The 22,762-nt window shown below is 54.9% G+C and overlaps 1 protein-coding gene across 1 annotated transcript in view; it reads right to left on the bottom strand.

Annotated features, from left to right (window-relative positions):
- Positions 1 to 998, bottom strand: part of SMYD3 (SET and MYND domain containing 3) — a 758,954-nt gene extending 757,956 nt beyond the window's left edge. Inside the window, exon 1 of the mRNA XM_026455096.1 lies at positions 721 to 998. Coding sequence (XP_026310881.1) covers positions 721 to 884 — 164 coding nt within the window. The 5' untranslated portion in view covers positions 885 to 998. The remainder of the gene's footprint in view (positions 1 to 720) is intronic.
- Between the last annotated feature and the right edge of the window lie 21,764 nt (positions 999 to 22,762).

The following is a 22,762-nucleotide window of genomic DNA, read 5'->3' as shown; positions in this document are numbered from 1 at the left end:
GTGAATCCCTGCATCTAGAAAGGTGGTTAAGAGTTAGACATGCCTGCACAGCCATTAAACGGCACAGCACACGGGGACCCGTGTCTGATGCTCCCACCGCACATTAATGGCCCCTCTATTTCAGCCCTTCTGGTACACTGTAATTCTCTCTCTCACTTCCTCGGCTCCTTAAGGAGGTCCCGTTCATCTTCGCATCCCCAGGCCTCCCAGAACCCAGACCACAGAGGTGCACGGTAAACATCAAGATTCCTCCACCTCCTGCAAGCCTGATGCTTTACCGGCGGGGCCTCTGCAGGGGAGCCTGATTTATACACATCCCGGCTCCCACCCACCCCCACGCCCGCCACTTGTGATTTCCCCACCCGCACCAAGGAAGCTTGTCGCACAGGACACAGACTTCTGGTTTCCCAGCAAAATTACCCGACACAACGCTTCCCCCTTAAGTCTGCCCAACGGCTTCCCATTTCCACCGCAGCCCAGGCTGGGGGGCAGTGGCTGAGCCTGGGCCCCCTCCCCAGCCCCGCTGCGGCAACCTAGGGGGGTGTCCGGGCGGGGCCTGTCAGCCGCGACCCGCCCCCGGGCACACGCGCGTCAGGGGCAGCACCGCCAAGCTGCCTGTGCAGCCCCATCCAGCAGGAGTCCCGCGGCTGCCGCTCGCCCGACGCCCCCAGCACCCCACACAGCTCGCGACTCAGGTGGGCGAGGGCGCCCCGTACGCACCCGAGGAGGCAGCGGTCGCAGACAACGCCACGACTCCCCTTGCACACCGTGTACGCCAAGGGATCCGAGCGGAAGAGCAGCTCTCCGGGGCGCAGCGCGGTCACGGCGCGCAGCCCGTTTCCCCTGTTGGCGGTTGCGAACTTTTCCACCTTCAGCGGCTCCATCCTGCCGCAGCTCCTGCACCTCAGACGGCTGCCCGCGTCCAGCAGCTGGCGTCTCACGGGCGGCCGGGACCCGCGCGCCTGCGCCCTGCGCGCACACGTACGCCCGAGGGGCGGGGCGGGCGCGATGGGGCATGAGCATGCGCAGATGGAGTCTGGAGGGACGGCTGGAGCGGCGTGTGTGGGACCCGGAGGGAGTCGTAGGGCTCCGCGTGCGGCTCGTGCCCACGGCGACTGCGCAGAAGAAAGGCGGGGTCTTTTTTTCCCTCTAACATTGTATTAAGATGATTTTAACGCATACGGAACAGTTGAAAACAGTGCAGTGAACACCTGTATACCTCCGCCTCAATCAGACAACCCAGCACTTTGCCATTTCTGCTGGTTGCTCTCTCGCCACCTGCAGCTATGTATATGCATGTATTGTCGTTAAACTATTTCAAAGTTGCAGGCATCGTGACATCACAACTAGTACTTTACATCGTAACTTTTTTGGTTCTGGGACGGAGCCTTGCTCTGTCGCCAGGCTGGAGTGCAGTGGCGAGATCTCAGCTCACTGCAACCTCCGACCTCCGGGTTCAAGCGATTCTCCTGCCTCAGCCTCCCTAGTAGCTGGGATTACAGGCGCGTGTGTGCAATCCTCCCGCCTCGGCCTCCTGACTAGACGGGACTATAGGCACACGCCACCATGCCTGGCTAATTTTTTTACTTTCCTCCAGAGACAGACAGGGTCTACCTATGTTGCCCAGGCGAATGACAATCTCCTGGCCTCAGGTGAACCTGAACCTCCTGCCTCCACCTCTCGAATTGCTGGGATTACAGTGTGAGCCACCACACCCAGCCTAAATTTCTTTTTTGTTTTTTGGGTTTTGTTTTGTTTTTTGAGACGGAGTCTCACTCTGTCACCCAGGCTGGAGTGCAGTGGCACAATCTTGGCTCACTGCAACCTCTGCCTCCCAGGTTCAAGTGATTCTCCTGCCTCAGCCTCCCGAGTAGCTGGGACTACAGGCGCCCGCCACCACACCGGCTAATTTTTGCATTTTTAGTAGAGAGGAGGTTTCACTGTGTTAACCAGGATGGTCTCGATCTACCCTCGTGATCTGTCCGCCTCGGCCTCCCAAAGTGCTGGGATTACAGGCGTGAGCCACCGCACCTGGCCCACCCAACCTAAATTTCTTAGTTTGGACAAATGTGCCATGGTAATGTAAAATGTCGTTATTAAGGGCAGCTGGATGGAAAGTGTAGGAGTAACTGTAGTGCCTTTCAAATTTTCTGTATATCTAAAATTATTTCAAAAGTAAACATTTATTTTAAAACATGAAGGTGGTTATGCTTCCATGAGTGTAAAGTACAAAAGGAAGGCTCATGGTGCCGTCAGAAGTCAGAACACTGGTTTCAGGGCTGGGGGTGCTGGGAGGAGCTGGGCATGGTTGGCTTTGTGATCTAGGGGACTGGTGTGTGAATATCTTTTGAGCAGTGCACTTACCAGGGATGTAAGTCGTATCTTAATAAATTTTCATAAGTTTGACAGAAAGTAAAATGAGGATGGGAAGCTTGTTTGGGTTGTGGGGCCTCGGGTGCTTATCCAGCCATGAGCTCTGGCCCAGATGATTCTAGAAGCCTGGAGGGAACTGAGAACATTCCAAGTACAGGTGGCAGAGTTAAGGCCCCGAGGTGGGAACGCAGTGCTGCACATCCCCAGCCGTGAAATGGGGTGTCCTGGTCAGAGGCAGTGCTGTGTGCACTGCAGGGCTGGCAAGTCCATGTCCACATTGTGGCTCGGTGCAGTGAAAGCCAATCTCAGCCCCCTCTGCAGTGTGATTAGCCTGCCAGCAGGTGGCCAGCTGGTCCTCCTGGGAAATGGTGCCAACCCAGGGATTGGCACGAGACCAAGTGTCTCGTCCACAGACGAGTGATGGTGTCAGCCCGGTGAGCCTCGGTAAGGGCACGTGCAGGATGCTGAGCATCTTCCATTCCCATGCCTGTCTCAAGGCCACTTGCTCCGTGGGCCCATCCAGCAAGCATGGTGGCCGGGAAAGACGCCAGCTCCAACCACACGCAGCTCCAACCACACGGCGTGCCATTCTGCTCACCTCAGGACCAAGAGCATCCTGCATAGTAATTCTCTTTGGTGGGAGCACTGGAAACATGAACCACAGATACCTTCAGCGTCTAAGCCACTGAGGTAAGGGCTGCAGGGCCCCCTGCTGTCAGGAAACCCTGCACTAGCCGCTGGAAGGCACATGGTGGTGGCGCCTGCTGTGGCTGCCACAGTTGCTGCGAGGCTTCGGGATCTCGCCGGCCTCTGCAAGGTGAATTGTGACAGTGCAGAGCTCCGCAGTGCCAGGGTCCCCTGCATGGCCATGCTGACTACAGCGGGGAACCCACCACATTCCTGGTTCCCCGCTCTTCCCAGGGCTGGGGTCTAGGCCAGGCCCCTCTTGACCTAGGAATTGTGCCCTGTGAGGGGGACACTGTCCCACAGGTTGGGATCGAGGACCCAGGGCATGGTGCTGGCTGGCTGGGCTGTGGGGATGCCATGCTCACCTTTTTCTCTCCTGGCCTTGACGGGACCAGCTTCCTCATTGAACAGCATTTTCCAAGGTGTCTGGGGCTGCAGGCCAGCTGGTGCGGTGCCACCCTGGTTCCTTCTAGGCATGCCGGTCACTGGCCACCAAGGGGGCCAGATGCAGGTGCCCATGCTGCAGTGGGGGCATCTCCCAACTTCCCTCTTAGTCCTGATGGGCCTAGGCAGGGCCTGATATCGGGGTCCCCATGAGCTTCCTGGGCTAAGCCTGCCGCATGATCCCGGGGCTGTCCAGGACACATTCAGAAAGGACACGAGCACAGCAGCTCGGTTTGAAATTATAAAGGAACCAAGGGCCCCCCACATCCAAGTCCACTGGGAGTCGGAGCATGGAGTTCCGCTGCAGGTATCTCCAGGAACCCCGAGGTCCTCCCTGAGCCGAGGCCAGGCTGGGCCACACCGTAAATCCTGGTGCTCCCAGAGAGTAGCCTGCTGCCCTGGGCTCCCCAGAAGCCCGCTCATGCCCCTGGGCCTTGGCCACATGGAAGCCCCACCAGGACAGGGTGTGACAGGACAAGGAACCCATGGCGGGGAAGAGGACCAAATGGGCCGCTAGAACCAGGCTGGTGGGCAGGGAGGGGCCTGCCCATCCCCCTTACACAGGGCCTTCCTGTCACATGAAACCAGCACAGGCCTGGGTGCTGAGAACCCTTGCTTGGGTTTGGCTGAAAGAAAAACATGTGGTCAGACAGCACCTCCTGTGGACCCAAAGAGTCCTTTCTGGGCCGGGCCCCACCTGCCTGGGTCTCTGGAGTCCTCAGGGTCTCTGTGTGGCCCCTGGGGTCTGACACTGAGGACACACCTGCAGCTGCTGGTTCCAGAGGGAGGGGAGGGGTGTGTGTCGCCTGCGGTGGGGAAGCTGTTGGGACACAGCAGGTGGCTCCTGGGACTGTCCCCCAGGCTTCAGGCTGGCTGGGGGCTTCCTGCCGACACCCTCATCCCAGGGCTGTTGGGCCTGGGATACAATCCCGAGTCAGAACTCAGGTGGGAGGGGCCTTGGCTGGACCCAGCCCCCTTTGCCACCTCACATGGGGACCTGTCTCCACAGTGGGTAAGAGGGCCCAGATACGGGGCCCCCTCTGCCCTCCTGGGCTGCCCGGTCCATGCCAGGACAGACCATTCCCACACCTGGCTGAACTCTTGGCTCTGGCTCTGGCCCAGGGTCCCACCTGTGCCCTTGCCCTGGATGCTCTGGGGGTCAGGGACACTGATTCCCTTGTCTCCCTGGCTCAAGGCTTGTTGTCCTAGCACCCTTGGAGGGGTGTTCAGGAGTGAGGGACCTATGCTGCTCTCTGAGGCTGTCAGTGCTTACAGGGAGGGGTGGGGGGTCGCACAAATGGGTCTGGCTCCTCCAGTGCCATTAAGGGCCCCGTGAAGGGTGGGGTGGGACACCGTGGAGAGTGGGAGGGGGCTTGTTGGAGAGGTCTTGCCCACATCCCCCTCCTGCGTGCACAGCATGTCCAGTGCACATGCACTGAGCTCCTGCCCTGAGGACCGGGGGGCCTATTGTACGTCCTTAGAGTTCAGGAGGAAGAAGAGGAAGAAAAGGCACAAGAGGAAGACCCAGGTAGTGGGCTTGGGGGTCCGGGGCACTCCCCCACTATTGACTCCCCAGAGGGTGACTCAGGAGGGGACCTGGTATGGAAGCCCACCTGGGGGTGGCAGGTCCCCATGCTTCCTTGTTAGTTTCCTCGTAGAGGCCCGATGGTGCCCGAGAACTGCATCTTCACCCAGGGCCTAGGTATGGGAGAACCGGCCCCATGGGCCAAACCTGGATGTCTTCATGAGGCCCTCTAGGGACAGGGTGGGCACCAGGCCAGGACAGTTCTCTGGGAGGGGTCAGAGCCCATACCTCATTGCCACCTCGACCGTCTCCCACTGGGCGGTGACGGATCCTTTATGGCCACCCCAGGGGTCCAGATGTGCATAGGAGGCTGTGGCTGGGGTTTGGCCTGGGCAGGGAAGTGCTCACCACACTCCTGACTTTCATCTGGAACATGTAGGGGGTGGGCTTGGTGTCACTGTGCCCTGCCCAGCCCACCTGGCCAGACCTCGCCCTGGGCCGGAGCAGAGGATCATGGGGACAGTGTGAGGAAGCTGCCCTCAGGCCAGTCAGAGTCTGACCGCAGTGCTCCCCAGGTCCCACTGGACACACATGGACTTACTCCTCTGAGCCTCAAAGGCAGTGCATGCCATCGGCGTCAACACCTGTTCCCCTTCTAGCAAATACACATCCCACAGGTGCAGGTTGAGCCTGAGAGAGATCAACCTGCATCTCTCTCAGCAAATACACATCCCACAGGTGCAGGTTGAGCCTGAGAGAGATCTCTGGGGACAGCAGGCACGGGAGGACCTGGCCCTTCAAGGCTGGGGGCTGGTGGCTCGATCTGGGCCCACCGGGACTTCAATCCCCAGAGTCAGTGACGCTCCCCATGAGGGTCACCTGACCCCTCCAGGAGGCTCGGTCAGACAAGGTCTTGCAGCTCCTCATGGGGGGCACTCATTTCAGTGGGATGTGGCTTCTGGAGAGAGGGGCCTCCTCAGGGCTTGAGGCTTCCAAGCTCTCCCAGGCTGGGTGCTGCCCCAGTCTTCCCATGCGGCGGGGCCTGAGCCCCAGCCTCTGCCGTGGGATGACCCCTCTTGGGCAGGGGGTCTTGCTTGTGTGTCCTACTGGGCCCCATCTGTGCCCCCTGTGGGCTGGGGGTAAGCCGGACCCCTGGGCTCGGGGAGTAGGCACTGCAGGGCAAGGAAGTTCCCTGACCCAGGGTCTCCCCGGGCCTCCTTACCCCATCCGTCAAGCTCTGGAGAAGCCAGCCCAATGAGGAACCCTGAGCACATGGACCTTCCTTGTCGCGATGGGAGGAACAGAAGTGCTCAGGGTCCCCTGGGCTAACCTAAAAATCAAACCTCCCTCTTCCAGGGTCCTCTGAAGACCCTTCCCCAAGTGCAGAACACAGGATGGTGTCCAGGGCTCCCCACAACACCTTCCCCTTCCCGCACTCCCAGTGGACACACTGCCCTTGGCCTTGCTGTGCAGGAGCTGGGCCCCAGTGCCTGTGCCTCTGTGTCCTCCAGGGCAAGAAAGGAAACCCAACTCCAGACGCATGGAGAACCCCCACATCCCAGGTCAGGGCCTGGCTGGGACTTAGCCTCTCATCAGTCCCACAGGGGTCTCCAGCCCCCCCACTCTGCCAGCCCTACGGGATGTAGGGCCTCTGGGAAAGAGCCGAGGGGACCATAAACTCACAGGGTGCCTCATGGTCTTGGGGTATGACTTGGGTACCACATGTTCCTGGTGGTCTTGGAGCCCCTGGCCCTCGTGCTATTTGGGCTGCAGAATCTGAGAAGACCCCAGCCCATCATGAAATTTTTTCAGTTTGCACACCCTCCAATTCAGTCTTTGGGGTGTACAGTTTCTCCATGGTTCTAAACCAATGTGCAGAGTCTCCTGGCCACCACTCCAGCCCCTCCTGGAGCAATTCCTTCATCCTCCAAGTCTCCAGGGTGTCTCCTATGTAGCCAACCTCTTCCCAGTCCATCCGCCCTTGGCCATCCCAACCTGTTCTCTGTCCCTATGATTTGGCCTTTTCCAGAATGGCCTATGAATCGGAACCCTACAGCAGTGGCTTGTTGGGTCTGGTTTCTTTCCCTTAGCAAAATGCAACTAAGATCCACTGACGTTCGTGTGGGCATCACTGGCTTGTTCGCTTTTCTCGCTGAGCCTTTTTCCCTTTGAAGGGAGGGCCACCCATCCTCTCCCCATCCCCATGTTGAAGGTGGTCCCCATGGCCTCTCTGTGTGAGTGATGATGAATCAAGCAGTGAATGTGGCATGCAGGTTTCATGTATGTTATAAGCAAAATGTTTATTTAGAAACAGAATGCTTGTTCCTCGGTACCATAAGGAAACATCAGCATTTAGACAAACAGTTTTCTCAACAAGGCAATTTTACCTTCTGCAGAAAGGGCGCTCCTCGCAGATGGAACAATGGCAAGAGCACACCTGAATAAAGGAGGGAAGCAATTTTTATCCTTTATGCAGCTTGTCCCTGCTACTGTGTCCTGTCTCCATTGGCTGGAGCCGGACCACACAATCTAAACTAAAGCTGACTGGCTAACAATTTTAAATGTTTCCAAATAGGCAAAAGCAATGGAGAACAAAGAAAAGAGGAAGTTGCTTATGAAAAGACTTAGAAAAGTAATCACATTCCCAAATAAGGAAGGGGCACAGGCTTCGAGCTGGGACCTGCCTGTGAGCATGTCCAGCACAGATAATCTTGATTAAAGCACAAGGACATATAATGTACTTATTCCTTTATATCTAACAGCTACATAGGATAGGGCTTTACAAAGAGTTATTAGCACAAAGCAAGGAGGCTTGAAGGAAGTTAGTCTTTAAAGAAAACTGTTATTTCTAACACTTACGATTTATTCTTTAACAAGAAGGGAAACTTTGAAGGGGAACTTTTTACTTTCTATAATGTGGATGTCCGTTTTCAAATCAGTTAGTTCAATGTCTGTGACACTTTGGGGCCGTGTGGTTCGAGTCCACTGAGCTTTGCGAGTGACTGTCCAACTGGCTTCCAAAGTGGCTGTGTCATGTCACGTTTCCACCAGCTATGGATGAGAGTTTCTGGGGCCCCAAATCCCCCTGCCCCCGGAATTTGATACTGTCAGTGTTGCCAGGGGAGGTTCAGCAGCCCTCCATCCTGCTGCCCCCCACCATGGGTCCCCGTGGGTCAGGGAGAGCACTTTTCACCATTGTGCATGATTTTGTTTGCTGCCTTCTGTCTCCTCAGGATCCTCCTGGGTTCTGGCCCCACATATTTTAGCCTGGCCCAGGGCTTGGAACCTGGGAGGTGCTCAGTGCATGGTGCCGGCTGCTCCCTGGGCCAGGAGGGAGCTCTGTCATCCCTCCTGGTTTTTGCTCCGGAGAAGTCTCCATCCGCCGGGTTCACTTCATCTTCACTGGGACCCTGTGACCCCCATAGGCTTACCTGATGCCGTATCATTTCCTAAATATCATGTGATTCCTCAGCGTCCGGCTCATGTCCAGGTCGATCTGGTGGATGTGTTCGGAGGACCTCTTGCTTTTTTCCTTCATGACCTGTAGGACAGGGCCAGGAGGAGGAAGCAGCCTCAGAACAGACGGAAGGCCCCCTGCCCCAGATTGCAGTCAGCCCATAGTCAGCACTTCTGGAAGGAGGGAAAGAAGGAAGAAAGCTGCTTTTGGGCTTCTTTCTGAAGCCAGGGAGGGTCACCAGAGCTGAGCTCGTCTGTGGTGCCTGTGTCACCGTCTGTGCCCAGGATGTGCCTCTGACCACCACAGCCCTCCCCATAAGCTGGGCTCGATGTTCCCTCCAGCTGGAGACCTGGGCTCCTGACAGAGCCTGGCCGGTCTGCTGTTCTCTGGCTGAGTATACCTCATATTTCCCGGGTTCTCAGGCTTGTCTTCCTCAATGTTTAGCAGGACGGACCACACCCAGCCCCGGACCTTCGGGAGAATCCCTTTGTACACTCTGGCAGAGAACTGATCTGGTGACACAGGCCAAGGGGTGACCCCAGCAAGGACCAGGGCCCAAGGATTCTGGAAGTCTCTGGTTTTGGCCCCATGATTCCTCCATAGAGGTGAGGTCAAGCTGGGACAGGGCTGTCCTCCCAGGGCTGAAAGAGTGAGCACTCAGAGTCTGAACTCTGACCTGCACCTGTTCCTTCACCAGGAGGCTTCCCTAGCCCTGATCTAGGGTGGCCCCAGCCCTGGCAACAGATTCCCTCCCAGCAAGGTGACGCTTGCACAAACGGGCAGCAAAGCTGGCGACCAGGCCTGCTGTCCTCTGAGTGAGGAGAGGGTGCTACCCGCTCTCTGAGAGGCAGATGGTGCCAGGCCACAGCCATGGGTGCTCGTCCCCCTGACTCTGCAGACCGTGGTTCTGGAGGCCTCTCCCTCCCCACGTTACCTTCTTGCTCTTCCTGTATTTCTGCCATTCTCCCAGCATCTTCAGCCACTTTTCCACGTGTCTCCTGTCCTGCCACGTTTGCTGTCAAATGAGGAATGTTGGAGTTAGTGGACCGCCACGTTTCCAGAGTGGCCCGTGGATGCTGGGTCCTGGGCTCTGGAGTCCTAGTGGGACCCAGCTGGAAGGAGCCAGGGAAGGGCAGACCCTGGGGGCTGAGACCCTCTGAGAAAATGAGCACCAGTGGGCTGGCCTTGTGACCCTGGAACGTGCCATCCTCAGGCCACAGACACGCCAGTCTTAGGTTGGGTCCCAGTCTCTAGGTGGGGTCTCGACACAAGTGGGCAGCCACCCCCAAGCCACAACTGTTGTTCTCACTTTGAAATTTCGGCAAATTACCAGAGAAACAGAGACCTGGGGTCAGGTCCAGCAGGGACAGCTGTCTCTCCCAGTGACAGCACTTTGCTGCCACCACCCACCACGCAGGCCCGCTGCCTTCCTCTGCCTCACCGACCACCCGCTGAGTCCCCCGTCCCTGGACCAGCTCCCCAAGCATCAGGGACAGGCTCTTACCTTCACCTCCAGGGCATCGACAGGGGGCCGCTCTGTCTCACTGTCAGGCACCCCAGACAGAGCTGAGGACCTGCACAGGGCCTGGAGCCATACCGGTCCAGGAGTCCACTCCCAGAAAGGACTGACTGTCCCCATCCACCCCAGGTCTCAGCTCGGGAGAAGCCACAGGGAAGGGAGGACAAGGGCCTTGTGGGACTGACTCCCGGGAGGGTCCATGACCTGGGAGAAGATGGAGTTCAGGGCCAGCCTGGCCGGGGCCACTAGGGGCCCTGGTGTGGGGGATGATCAGGCTGCACAATGGGGCTGTCCCTCCTGGACTGGAGATGGTGCTTTCCGCTGGAGCTGAGAAATGTCAGCTCTGAGATGGGACGGTCTCTGCCCAGGGTGGGTGGCTGCCCCCGAACAGAAGCCCCTCAGGGAGTGACCACATCACCCTGCTGGGGTCTAGGGTGCCTGGCTCCTCTTATCTGGCCCCAGATGCCATCCCAGCACCAGAACCAGCGCCTTTAGTCACAAGCTCTGCTGCCCCCCGGCCAGAATGACTAGAATGGGGGGTGCTGCCCATCTTCTCCCCCCTTCCCCTAGGCCCACAGCCCTCACTGTCCCCACGGGGAAGGACATGGTCCGTGAGGGAACCATGGCATGGTCCATGGGGAAGGGCCCTAGGGGAATGGGGAGAAGAAGAGCAGGTGGGCCCTCGGCGATCTGCTGGACAGCTGCCCCAAGGCTGGACCAGGTGGCCCCTCACCCTGTGGCCACAACCCTTGGATGTCGCTAGGATAGTATACACGTGGACAGGGCCAGACCCTCAAGCTGTCCACCTCCTCTTGTGCTAACTTGGAGACAGAACTGCTGAGAGCCCAGGGGCCTGACCTAGCCCCCTCTCTATTCCCACCCACTCACTAGATGCACTCCCTAGATGGCCGCACCCCCTAGATTGTCCGCACTCCCTAGATGGCTGCACTCACTAGATGGCCGCACCCCCTAGATTGTCTGCACCCCCTAGATTGTCTGCACCCCATAGATTGTCTGCACCCCCTAGATTGTCTGCACCCCCTAGATTGTCCGCACCCCCTAGATGGCCGCCCTCCCTAGACGGGCCAGGCACCTCTGGCCTAACAACAGCCACGGACTGGACCTGCAGGGCAGCCCGGGAGAAGTTCCACCCTGGAAAAGAGGTAGGCCCAAGCCAAGGAGACACATCCCGCCTCAGAAAGACTTTTCTAAAAGCAAAACCCATCCCTGAGCTGAGATTTGTACTTTAGTGGGTGAGGGGAGCACAGGGGACTCACTGCAGAATCCCGACGCCCTCAGTGCTCTTGGAGATGTTGCCATGCCCAGGCTCTATGTCTGCTGGCAGCCCAGTTCCACATCCCTGAAACCCAGACGGAGCCAGGGGGAGGCATCCAAGGTAAAACGTGCAAGGGCCTGGGGGTGTTGTCAACGTGTCGCCACCCTGTGCTCCTGGGAAGCCCAGGACACTTTGACCAGGGAGCACTGGGAGGGGCCTCCGTCCAGGGAGCAGAGACGGGCTATGCCTGCTCATGCGTGGTAATGACGTGCCCTGGCTCCCGTGCCAGCAGATGTCGCGTTCTCTCCACTGGGAGGTAATGACGTCCCCTCGCTCCCGTGCCAGCAGGTGTCACGTTCTCTCCACTGGGAGGTAATGACGTCCCCTCGCTCCCGTGCCAGCAGGTGTCGCTTTCTCTCCACCGGGAGGGGCCTCCGTCCAGGGAGCAGAGACCGACGGTACTTGCTCGTGCTTGGTAATGACGTGCCCTCGCTCCTGTAGCAGCAGAGGGTGTCGCATTCTCTCCCATGTCCATCCTGCGAGACAAAATCGTCCAAAGGTTACACCGTACCCGAGAGCCTCGGAGAACACCTGAGCCTCACCTGCCGGGCTCCCAGATGCTGGCAGCGCGTGGCCCCCATCCCACACCGCCCCCAGGTGAAAAGGAGCCAGACCCAGTGGCCCACACCTGCACGGCTCTCTGGAGTCTCAGGCCCAAGCAGGAGTGGGCTCCTCCTTCCCAATGACTTGAGAACAGTGGGACCTGGTCAGAGAATCCCGTTGTCCCCAAATGCCATGAAATGGGAACACATCTGTCCCAACAGGTTGAACGGTGTCCACCTGCCGAGGGCGAAGGGCCTGTGATTCCAGGGATGTGGAGGCAGACGGGGGTCCAGGACCAGAGGTCTCTGTATGATCAGCCTCCTGGGATCGCCCAGAAACCACAAAGTTGCCCAGTTTTCTATGCAGTACAAGGTATCTCCTGAGTTCTCCACTATACTCCACTCACCACTTGGCTACCATGGCCCTTCGGTCTGACCAGTGAAGCCGCTTTAGGAATAACGCCAGTTGAGCAGGAGGGTGTTTGGTTTAGGGGAAGAAAATGATCTATTGTCTCCAAAGCAGCCTCTGTGCTGGTAGAAACCACGACTCTGGGGGAGGGACGGTGGACTGCACAATTCCGAGCTATCCACACGGGGGTGGGGGGCTTCATTTTCCCAGGTCACTGAGGAAGAACAGGAGAACTCTGGGTCCTTGGTCCTGGAGAACACCTGGGTGAACAATTCCTCCTGGGACCACCTGGGGCAAAAGGGAGGCGAGGCCTCTAGAGGACCAGACCGAGAAAGAAATACTTGGAGAGAACCCCAGTGCCTGTACCCCTCTGAACAGGAGGGAAGATACTCTCCATCCAGGCAGCCCTCCAGGGCTCCCTCATTTTCAACAAGTGCCCAAAGGCAGAAGGCTCCCCATCCTCTCCCGAAGGCAGAAGGCTCCCCATCCTCTCCCGGACAGGGAACTGTGTGTGTCCAGTGGGTCCCAGCTTAGGGCACAGAGGTATTCTGAGGACCCTCCCCTCCACCCCACCCACAGTGGATCCATCCCAGGAGCTCTGCCAGGGCCAGGCTCTGCCCCATTGAGATCTGGAACCCTGGACACATTTGGGATCTAGGGCAGGGAGGCCACAGGGTTCAGGCCTTAAGTCCAACACGGCACAGGGCAGCGGTGAGAGCGCAACCCAGGGTCACATCCGGATTCTTAGGGTTACCCAGTCACCACCTCTCTGACCCCAGATGTCTCACCTGTCGAATGGGCACATTTGGGAACAGCACCCACCCTATGGAGCCACCGTGAGGACCAAGGAGATGATCATCTGCCTGGGCAGCACAGAACGGGCACCTGGTGAGTGCGCAGGGTTGACCCTCCTTGGCAGCTGCCCAGAGGCCAGCACTGCCCACCCCATAGCCACTGTCCCCAAGTCAGCATGAAGGGAAGAGAGAATGTCACACTCACCTGATTCTGATGAACTAGGGTTACACCTCTCCCATAGCAAACCCTCATGAACACAGAACTGCTTGCAGATAGCACCGTGTGTGTGCGGTTGCTCTGGAACACAGAAGCAGGCTGGAGGGCGAGCGGGTACTCAGCACCAGTGACATTCTGAGGTCATGGCACGCATCACAATGGGGCCTTGCCTGGGTCATCAGGGCCCAGAGTCAGCGTCCTCCACTGCCTGAGGCGTCAACAAGCCTGCATGCAATGTGTGCACGTGTGCGCACACGTGTATGTGGGTAAACGTGTCTGTGCACCTGTGTGTTGCGTCTCTGGCTAGGCCAGGCTGCCCCACTCATGTCTGCACCCAGTTCCTCATCACTGTTACCCCCGAGGCCCAGGGTCAGCATCAGAGCATCCATGGGTGCTCCCTAACCTCAGCCCTCCCCACCCAGGCTGGTCTTGGATACACGCGGGGTGGAGGGAAGTGACTGCTGCTGTTGAATATCAGCATGCAAATATTAATACTGTTACCTAATGACCTTTTCAGTATCTGTAGGAACTCTTAATGGTATCCCTTTTTGTATTTCTGATATTTTAATGATACGTTTCTCGCCATGACCCTGGGTTATTCTAGCTGGAAATTCTATTTCCTGTGGGGAAAGTGCCTGGCACACTGCAGGGAATCACTCTTCTAGACCATGTTATCCGAAATCGGGCTCACCTGTCCTTCCCAGAGCCTAGGGTATGCTGAGTTCCAGGGACCAGAAAGAGCTTGGGATAAAAAGAAGGTTCAAGGGTAGGGCTTTGACCTGGGCTGAGTCTGCCTGCGCCATCCAAACCTGCAGGCTGGAGTCCTGAGACACAGGCGGTCCAGAGGCCCCTGGGCAGGGCCCTCCTGATTAACACCTGCTCCCCTGTACTTGTTAGTAACCTCACCCATCCTACTCTCAAAGCACAGTTGGCCCTGGTATCCGTGGGCTCTGCATGTGTGGATTCAGCCAACAGTGGGTAGAAAAGGGAGTGGATGGCTATGTCTCTGCTGAACATGTACAGACTTTTTTCCTGTCACCATTCTCTAAACAATACAGTATGACAACCATTTACATAGCTTCTGCATTGTATTACATTTCATAAATAATCTAGAGATGGTCTAAGGTATACGGGGATGTGCATCGGTTCTATGTGAATGCTGGGCCATTTTATATCAGAGACTTGAGCATCCATGGATTTTGGTATCCACAGTGGGGTGGGGCCCTAGAACTAATCTCCCATGGCTACCAGGGAATGACTGGATATACTCACTCAGGAAGGCTTCTCCTTGGAGAAAGGCCCCAGTTCAGGACAGACGGGGACATCCTTTTTGGACTACTATCCATTCATCCATCCGTTCACCCATTGGCCCACCTCTAGTACTGTCCCAGTGGCAGCCCTAGCAAGTGGAGACAATGAAAAAGACTGGCTCACGTTGTCCAGCTTTGAAATCTTGGAAGAAGTTGCCACCAGTATAGGGGTAGGGGGTCAATCTCCTCCAGGATCCAGAGAGCATATCGGCCGGCCTCAGGGTCAGGAAAGGAGCCCTGCTTCTCTACCAGCCAGACAGGTCTGCAGAAGGATGGGGCCGGGGCTGGCCATGCGGATCACTTGGGCCTAATGAGGGGAAAAGAAAGACTGTGGGGCAGAGGGAGCACGGGGGCAGCTGGTGGCCTAAGCAGAAGGAACTTCAGAGAAGAGGTTGGGGAGGGCTGTGTTAGTTCATTTTCACACCGCTGTAAAGAAATGCCAGAGACTGGGTAATGCATAAAGGAAAGCGGTTGAATTGACTCGCAGTTCAGGAAACTTACAATCAAGGCAGAAGGCGAAGGGGAAGCAGACACTTTCCTCACAAGGCGGCAGGAGGGAGTGAGTGGAGAACGAGGAAGCGCCACACTTGAAAACCATCAGCTCTCCTGAGAACTCACTCACTATCAGGAGAATAGCATGGGAGAAACTGCCCCCAAATCCAATCCCCTCCCACCAGGTTCCTCCCTTGACACATGAGGATTACAACTCCAGATGAGATTTGGGTGGGGACACAGAGTCAAACCCATCAGAGGCTCACTGGGTCTTGCGGCTCCCCCAGGGCTCGGGCTGAGTGCAGATCTGATCTGCGGGCCCTGCTCTCCAGCACGCTGGGGCTCCGCCTGTGTGTCCCCATCTGCTGCCTCCTGGCGTGATTCCTCAAAAGAAGGGTGGATCTGCTCTCCTGGCCACGTCCTCCCAGGGTGAAGGCATGAAACTGGGCTCTTTGTCCTTCTTGCTGTTGGGTGACAAGCCTTGGTCATCGCTAGGTCCTGTCACTGTCACTGCTTCTAAGTGGAGAGCATTTGCCAAATCTGCCTGGGAGAGGCCGGGGGTTCGTCCTTGTTATTTGTTCTATCTTGGTTAGAACAAATTAAGGTTAAGTTATCTGGGCCAGCAGACAATCGAGTGGCACCGAGGAAGGGTGGGTGTAGGGTGCTGGCCTTTGGGCTTGCCTGGACCGTGGTGGGAGGGGTGAAGGTTACCAGGAAGCAGGGCTGTCAGGGCTAAAGTCAGGAGGAGGTGGTTATGCTGAGGGGAAGGTGTGTGGCTGGCTTGGGGCAGGACATAAGTAAGAGCCAAGGTCTGTCAGCTCGCAGAGGGGGCCGCCGGCACCTGGTCTAGAGGCTGCAGAGGCCAGGGCTTGTCCTTAGTTCCTGGATCCAGGGAGACTTCTGGAGCCTGTGCCTGTGACTTTCTAGGGGTGGAGCTGGTGAGGGCAGGGGGAAGGGTGAGAGAGGAGGCCTTGCATGGCAGGGTGCAGGACAGGAAGCTGGCCAGGGACCGGTTTGCAGAGGCTGCTCCCGTCCCCACCCCCACCCCCAGGCACACCCCTACCCCCACCCTGGTGCAGGGCTGGGCCTGGGCACGTGTCCTCCGCTTTGGTCTCAGCAGATCACAAGATGGAAGCTGGCAGCCCAGCGGGCATGCCACTCAAGCCAGTGGTGACCTGTGGCTTCTTCTTCCTGGATTGTGGGGTGCCCACCCAGGAGAGCACAGGCACACCCCACACCCCTGACCTTGAGGGCGCTGGGAGGTGGGGGCCAAAGGTGCTCTAGCCCTGTGTGTATGCCCTGAAAGACGGCCTAGGAGTCCTGTGGGAGCCCTCCATGTGGGATCCCAGGAGCTTCAACAGTGGCAGGGAGGGAGATGAGGAGGGAGAAAGAAGTGCGGAAGAAGGAGAGAGAAAGAGAGTTGGGGAGAGAAGAGTGAGAAGAAAGAGAGGAAGAGAGATGGGGGAAGAAACAGAGAAAGAGAGATGCGGAGAGAGACCGAGGAGGCTGAGAGGAAGACGAGGGAGAGAGAGGGAGACAGATATAAAAAGCAAAGAGAGAGACAGGGAGAGAGGTGCATGAGTAGGAGGTCGGGTCACTCTTGATCACAGTTCCAGGGCAAATTGTAGGTTGCCATCACCTAACCACACATGCAATAAAGCCTTCTGCCTGCTGCTGATAGCCCTCATGAACCCCTTCTCCTGGAGACTAAAACCTTTGACGGCTGCCCTTCCTCACTGGATGTTCGTTGTGTCTTCTGACAAACCGCGATGTCTCTTTGCAGGAGTGGTATCAATAAAGAGCCCGATTTGAGGAGGCGAGTAGCGTGAGGCGTTCCAAACCATTTGCAGCTGAAAGGTCTTTAATTAAGGTTTCAAACTCTATAGTAGGTGGATTGCTGGCATCATCACTGCTGGGGTCCCCCTTTTCTTTCTTTGATTCATTGTTTGAATCTGCTGAGGATTGAACAAGTGCGAAGTTGACCTGAATGGCACCTTCACTCCTGACACACATTCTTGGTAACTGGACTATACCTATCATAAAGGAGGCAGATCAGAACCACGGTCCTTCAGCTGGAGTACCCCAGCCCTGGGAAAACAGGTGTGCAGAGAGTGTGTGAATCCTTGGGACAAATGTGGTGCATCTTCCTCAAGAGATGACATTTTCATGTTGACTAATTTATTATTTTTAATACATTAATTAACAAATCAAGCTCAGGGGACAGGCTTGCCTGAGAGGACTTAGCGAGTCTCACAGTGTCCTCAGGGTGCGGGGAATGTTTGCTTTGCTTCAAACCTGTTTCCTTTCACAGAGAACCTACAGCCACCACTTGGGGCTGGAAGAGGTCCCGGGATAACTGAGGGTTCCTGGCCAGGGCCACACCCTGGTGTTATCTGAAAGCTTCTGAACTAACCCCAGCCTCCAACAGCCTGATGGGTGATGGCAACCGGGCCTCCAAGCTTTTTCTATCGCAATTTTCCTACTCACCTGTCCGTGACCACCACGTCTCCTATCCACTTTCTGTATGCAATGATGCGGGAATTTTTACAGTTCAGGGAAGTAATTCTGTTAGGCGAGGTCAGGAAAACAGATTGCTGTTTTCTTGATTTTCTAGAAACAGAGGGCCTCCCCACCTGCCCCCAAACCCCCACCCCACTGCAGTGAGCATCTCTCTCTTTACCCTTGGTCTGCAGAGCACATGGTATTTCCAGGTCAAAATCACCACCTAGTAGAGTAGGACTCCTCTCCATGAGGCACATTGTTGGCCCTTTGCAGAAACTTTCTAGCTTCCCAATTCTCCCTTTTTGCACCCCTCTACTAGACACCAGGCTTTCTGCCTCTTCTGTAAATGGGAAAACTCAGTGATGAGAAGGAAAATGTCCTCCGAAACCAAATTTTAGTCTTGATACTGTCCCATCAGCAGGAAAAAACACCATTCAGTCCTATGTTGTTTTAAGGCACCTATTCGGCCTCCAATTAAAATGGTGCTTAAACCGGGCGCGGTGGCTCATGCCTGGAATCCCAGCACTTTGGGAGGCCAAAGCAGGCAGATCACCTGAGGTCAGGAGTTCAAGATCAGCCTGGCCAACGTTGTGGAACCCCATCTCTACTAAAACTACGAAAAATTAGCTGGGCATGGTGGTGTGTGCCTGTGCTCAGGAAGCTGAGACAGGAAATTTTCTTTTCTTTTTTTTTTTTTTTTTGAGACAGAGTCTCACCGTGTTGCCCAGGCTGGAGTGCAGTGGCGTGATATTGGTTCACTGCAACCTCCAACTCCCTGGTTCAAGCGATTCTCCTGCCTCAGCCTCCAGAGTAGCTGGGATTACAGGCATGCACCACCATGTCCAGCTATTTTTATTTTTTTGTATTTTTAGTAAAGACAGGATTTTACCATGTTGGCCAGAATGGTCTCGAACTCTTGACCTCATGGTCCACCCACCTCAGCTTCCCAAAGTGCTGAGATTACAGGCATGAGCCACCGCACCCAGTGAGGCAGGAAAATTTCTTGAGCCTGGGAGGCAGAGGTTGCAGTGAGCCAAGATGGCACCACTGCACTCCAGCCTGGGCAACAGAGTGAGACTCCATCTAAAAAAAAAAAATTAATAAGGAGATTTTATGCCCGGAAGTTAACTAGAGCCACTACCTAAGAATAAATACTTTAGTACAGGCCATAATAACAAACTGCAGAGCTCAAACCAGCACACTCCCTCCATTAAGGGGCCTGCCCAAATGCAGCCGTTACATAGTCCTCCCCAAGATCTATCTACTGGGGAACCACACAGATCACACAAGTCTAAGAAGCCAAAGGGAAATCACCAGCGGAGGACTAGAGTCACAGGGATGAATGTGACGAATCCCAATGGCTTAGTTCCTCTGGTTCCATGGCTGAAGGTCACATCTGCATTCCTGGGCAGCACCTTTAACAGATACCAGGGCTCAGGGAACCAAGGAAGGAAAAACAGCTGGGGGGACGACTCCACTGTCTTCCCCTCCACCCTGGGCCATGAAAGGAGACTAAAGGGATGCCTTTTTCTTGCTTCTCTTTCTAGATGGGTAAAGACCAACTTCAGCCTGTACTCCTGTGGAATGCATTGTGAATCACTGGGACTCTTTTGACCCCAAGACTTTGAAGGAAAAGCAGCTCATTTTCTTTTACGCAAGGGCATGGCCTTCTTATCTTGAACCAGCCTGGCTTGTGGAGGGGAACCTTGATTTTAATACTATCCAACAATTTGATCTTTTCTGTAGACAGGAGGGCAAATGGTCCAAGGTCCCCTATGTACACACTTTCTTTGCCCTGCAAGACAACCCAGACCTTTGCAATTGTTGCACAATTGACTCAGCTTTTTTAGCAGTCATATCAGGTGGCCCCAAAGGGAATGATTCCCCAAAACTAGAGAAGCAACTTCCAGGGGAACAATCTGAGGCAGCTATTGAGTGTCCAGGCCCTTGTTGTCCCCCTTATCTGGGGCCCCCTCCAACCATGCCATCAGCTCCTTCAGCCCCACCACCTCTGAAACTCCTCACTTCGCCCTACAGGAAATGCCCAATGGAGGAGATGCCACTAGGGTTCAAGTGCCCTTCTAATTGCAGAACCTTAGGCAAATAAAGGGAGACTTAGGTCAATTTTCTGACGACCCTTATAAGTATATAGAAGCGTTCCACAATTTAACTCAGGTGTTTAGTGTCTCATGGAGGGATGTTATGCTGCTCCTAAACCAAACACTAACTACAGCTGAAAAATAGGCAGCTCTAAAGGCAGCAGAGAAATTCAGAGATAAGCAATATGTCTCCTATAGTAGGCCAAAAAAGAAAAGAGAAAATAGGGAAAGTGAAGAAAGGAAGAATGGAGAACCATCATTCCCAATAGGAAGACAGGCAGTACCCCCTTGACAACCCTGATTGGAACCCCAGTGACGCCACAGATGAATGGAAAAGGAAAACTTTTTAATGTGCATATTGGAGGGCCTACAAAGAACTAGGGCCAAACACCTTAATTACTCTAAATTGTCCATGATGGGCCAAAAGCCAGATGAGAATCCTGCAGCCTTTACGGAAAGGCTGAGAGAGGCACTAATAAAACACACCTCCTTATCCCCTGATTCAGTCAAGGGACAGCTCATCCTAAAGGAGAAGTTTATTACACAAGCAGCTCCTGATATTAGAAGGAAACTGCAGAAGAAGGCTATAGGACCAGATAGCACCTTGGAGAACCTGTTGAGGGCGGCCACCTTAGTTTTTTATAATAGGGATCAGGAGGAGGCACAAGAGAAGGACAGAGGCTCCAGTAGCTGCTCTGCAGGCTTGCAACGTCCAGGATCCCTGAGGTGCATATGCTAGTTGCTACTGATGGGACAAGTTGGGGCACTTTAAGAAGGGCGCCCAGGCAGCAAGAAAAAACCATCTTGTCCCTGTCCAGCCTGTGGCAGGGACCACTGGAGAACGGACTGCCCCCAGAGACAGAGGTCACCAGGTTCAGAACCAGTCTCATAGATGGTCCAACAGGACTGATGGGTCTTGGGGTTCAAACCCCCAGATCCAGTGGCTCAAACTGCCATTACAGCACAGGAACCCTGAGTGATTCTGGAAATTGAAGGAAGGAAGGAAGGTGGACCTTCTTCGGGACACTGGAGCCAGCATCTCTCTTCTCCTCTCTGATCCAGGCTTCCCCTCTTCCCATGGCATAACTGTGAGGGAAGTCTCAGGAAAGGTTCTGACCTGGTATTTTTCTTAACCCCTTAGTTGTAGTTGGGGGGATCTATTATTTATGCATGCCTTCTTAATCATACCTGAAAGTCCCACTTCTTTACTAGGTAGAGACATTTTAGCTCACATGGGGACCAGCATCCTTATAGCCCTGGGACAAACTCTTTGTCTCCCCCTAGTGGAAGGTAATATTAATCCAGAACTGTGGGCAACTCAAGGAAGAATGAGTTGAGCTGTAACTGCTAGGCCAGTTCAGTTCCACCTTAAGGATCCCACTTCTTTTCCTAACTAGAGACAATATCCCCTAAAGTCAGAGTCTAGGAAAGGGCTAGAAGCCACTGTTAATAACCTGAAGATGAAGGGCTTCCTCAAGCCCTCTAACAGCCCTTGCAATACCCCAATATTAGGATTACAAAAACCCAATGGGGAATGGAGACTGGTTCTAGACCTCTGCTAATGAGGCCATAGTCCCAATTCAGCCAGTGGTCCCTAATCCCTATATATTGCTGACTCAAATACCTGAAGGAACTACATGGTTCTCAGTCCCAGATTTAAAGGATGCCTTTTTCTGTGTACCATTACATCCTGACTCACGGTACCGGTTTACCTTCAAAGATCCCTCCAGCCAAACTGCCCAGTTAACATGGATGGTGCTTCCTCAGGGATTTCGAGACAGTCCTTGCTTGTTTGGACAGGCATTGTCAAAGGGCCTTTCTGAGTTTTCCCATTCTCAGGTTAGGGTCTTGCAATATGTAGATGACATATTTCGGAATTGTACCTCAATTGAGGAAGCTTCTCAGGAAGGTGCTGAAGCTCTTCTGAATTTCGTAGCCAAGAGAGGGCATAAGGTTTCAAAATCCAAGGCCCAGGTTTGCCAAACCTCAGTGAAGTACCTGGGTTTAGTGTTGTCTGAAGGGACCAGAGCATTAGGGGAAGAAAGGATTAATCGCATTTCCTCCTCCCCAACCATCAGGCAACTAAGAGGATTTGGGGGCATTAGAGTATTTTGCAGACTATGGATACCTGGGTACAGTGAGACAGCTCGCCCTTTATTTCACCTCATAAAAGAAACTCAAGTGGCTAAAGCTCATCTTGTAACCTGGGAACCTGAAGCTCAAAAGGCATTTAGCTAAATCAAGCCTTACTTAAGGCACCTGCCCTCAGCCTTCCCATAGGGAGGGCCTTCCAGCCTTCTGTATCAGAAAGGAGGGGAATGGCGCTGGGAGTTTTAAAGCAAGCCTAAGGACCAGCTCAACAGCTAGTGGACTACCTGAGTAAGGAACTTCATATCGTGGCTAAAGGATGGCCAGCATGCCTCTGAGTAGTTGCTGCCATGGCCCTACTAGTACCAGATGCCACCAAATTAACCCTGGGAAATGACTTAACTGTTTATACCCCCACATAATGTAGCAGGATTGCTGTCTTCTAGGGGAAGCCTTTGACTGACAGATAGCTGGCTCCTTAAATATCAGGCTCTGCTGTTAGAAGGGTCTACAATCCAATTGAACACTTGTCCTCGCCTAAACCCAACCACTTTCCTCCCCAAGGAAACTGGGGAACCTGAACATGACTGTGAGCAAGTTGTGGTGCAGACCTATGCAGCCAAGGAGGGTCTCCCTACGAAGGGACACTCCCTACGAAGTCCAGGCTGGACCCTTTTCATGGATGGAAGCTCCTTTGCAGAGCAAGGAGTCCGTAAGGCAGGATATGCAGTCATCACTCTGAATGCTGTCATTAAAGTGCATCCCTCTCTCCAGGCACAAGCACTCGACTAGCTGAAGTAATAGCTCTTACAAGAGCAATTGAAGTAAGGAAGGGAAAGGCAGCTAATCTTTACGCTGCCTCCAAGAATGCTTTCTTAGTTCTCCATGATTATGCTGCCGTTTGGAAGGAAAAACACTTTCTTACTGGTAATGGATCTCCTGTAAAATACCATCAGGAAATTAATAGG

The sequence above is a fragment of the Piliocolobus tephrosceles genome, chromosome 1 (genome assembly GCF_002776525.5).
Source record: "Piliocolobus tephrosceles isolate RC106 chromosome 1, ASM277652v3, whole genome shotgun sequence".
NCBI lineage: Eukaryota > Metazoa > Chordata > Mammalia > Primates > Cercopithecidae > Piliocolobus > Piliocolobus tephrosceles.
Note: the sequence above shows the minus strand (reverse complement) of the source record. Positions and strands in the feature narration are given on the sequence as shown.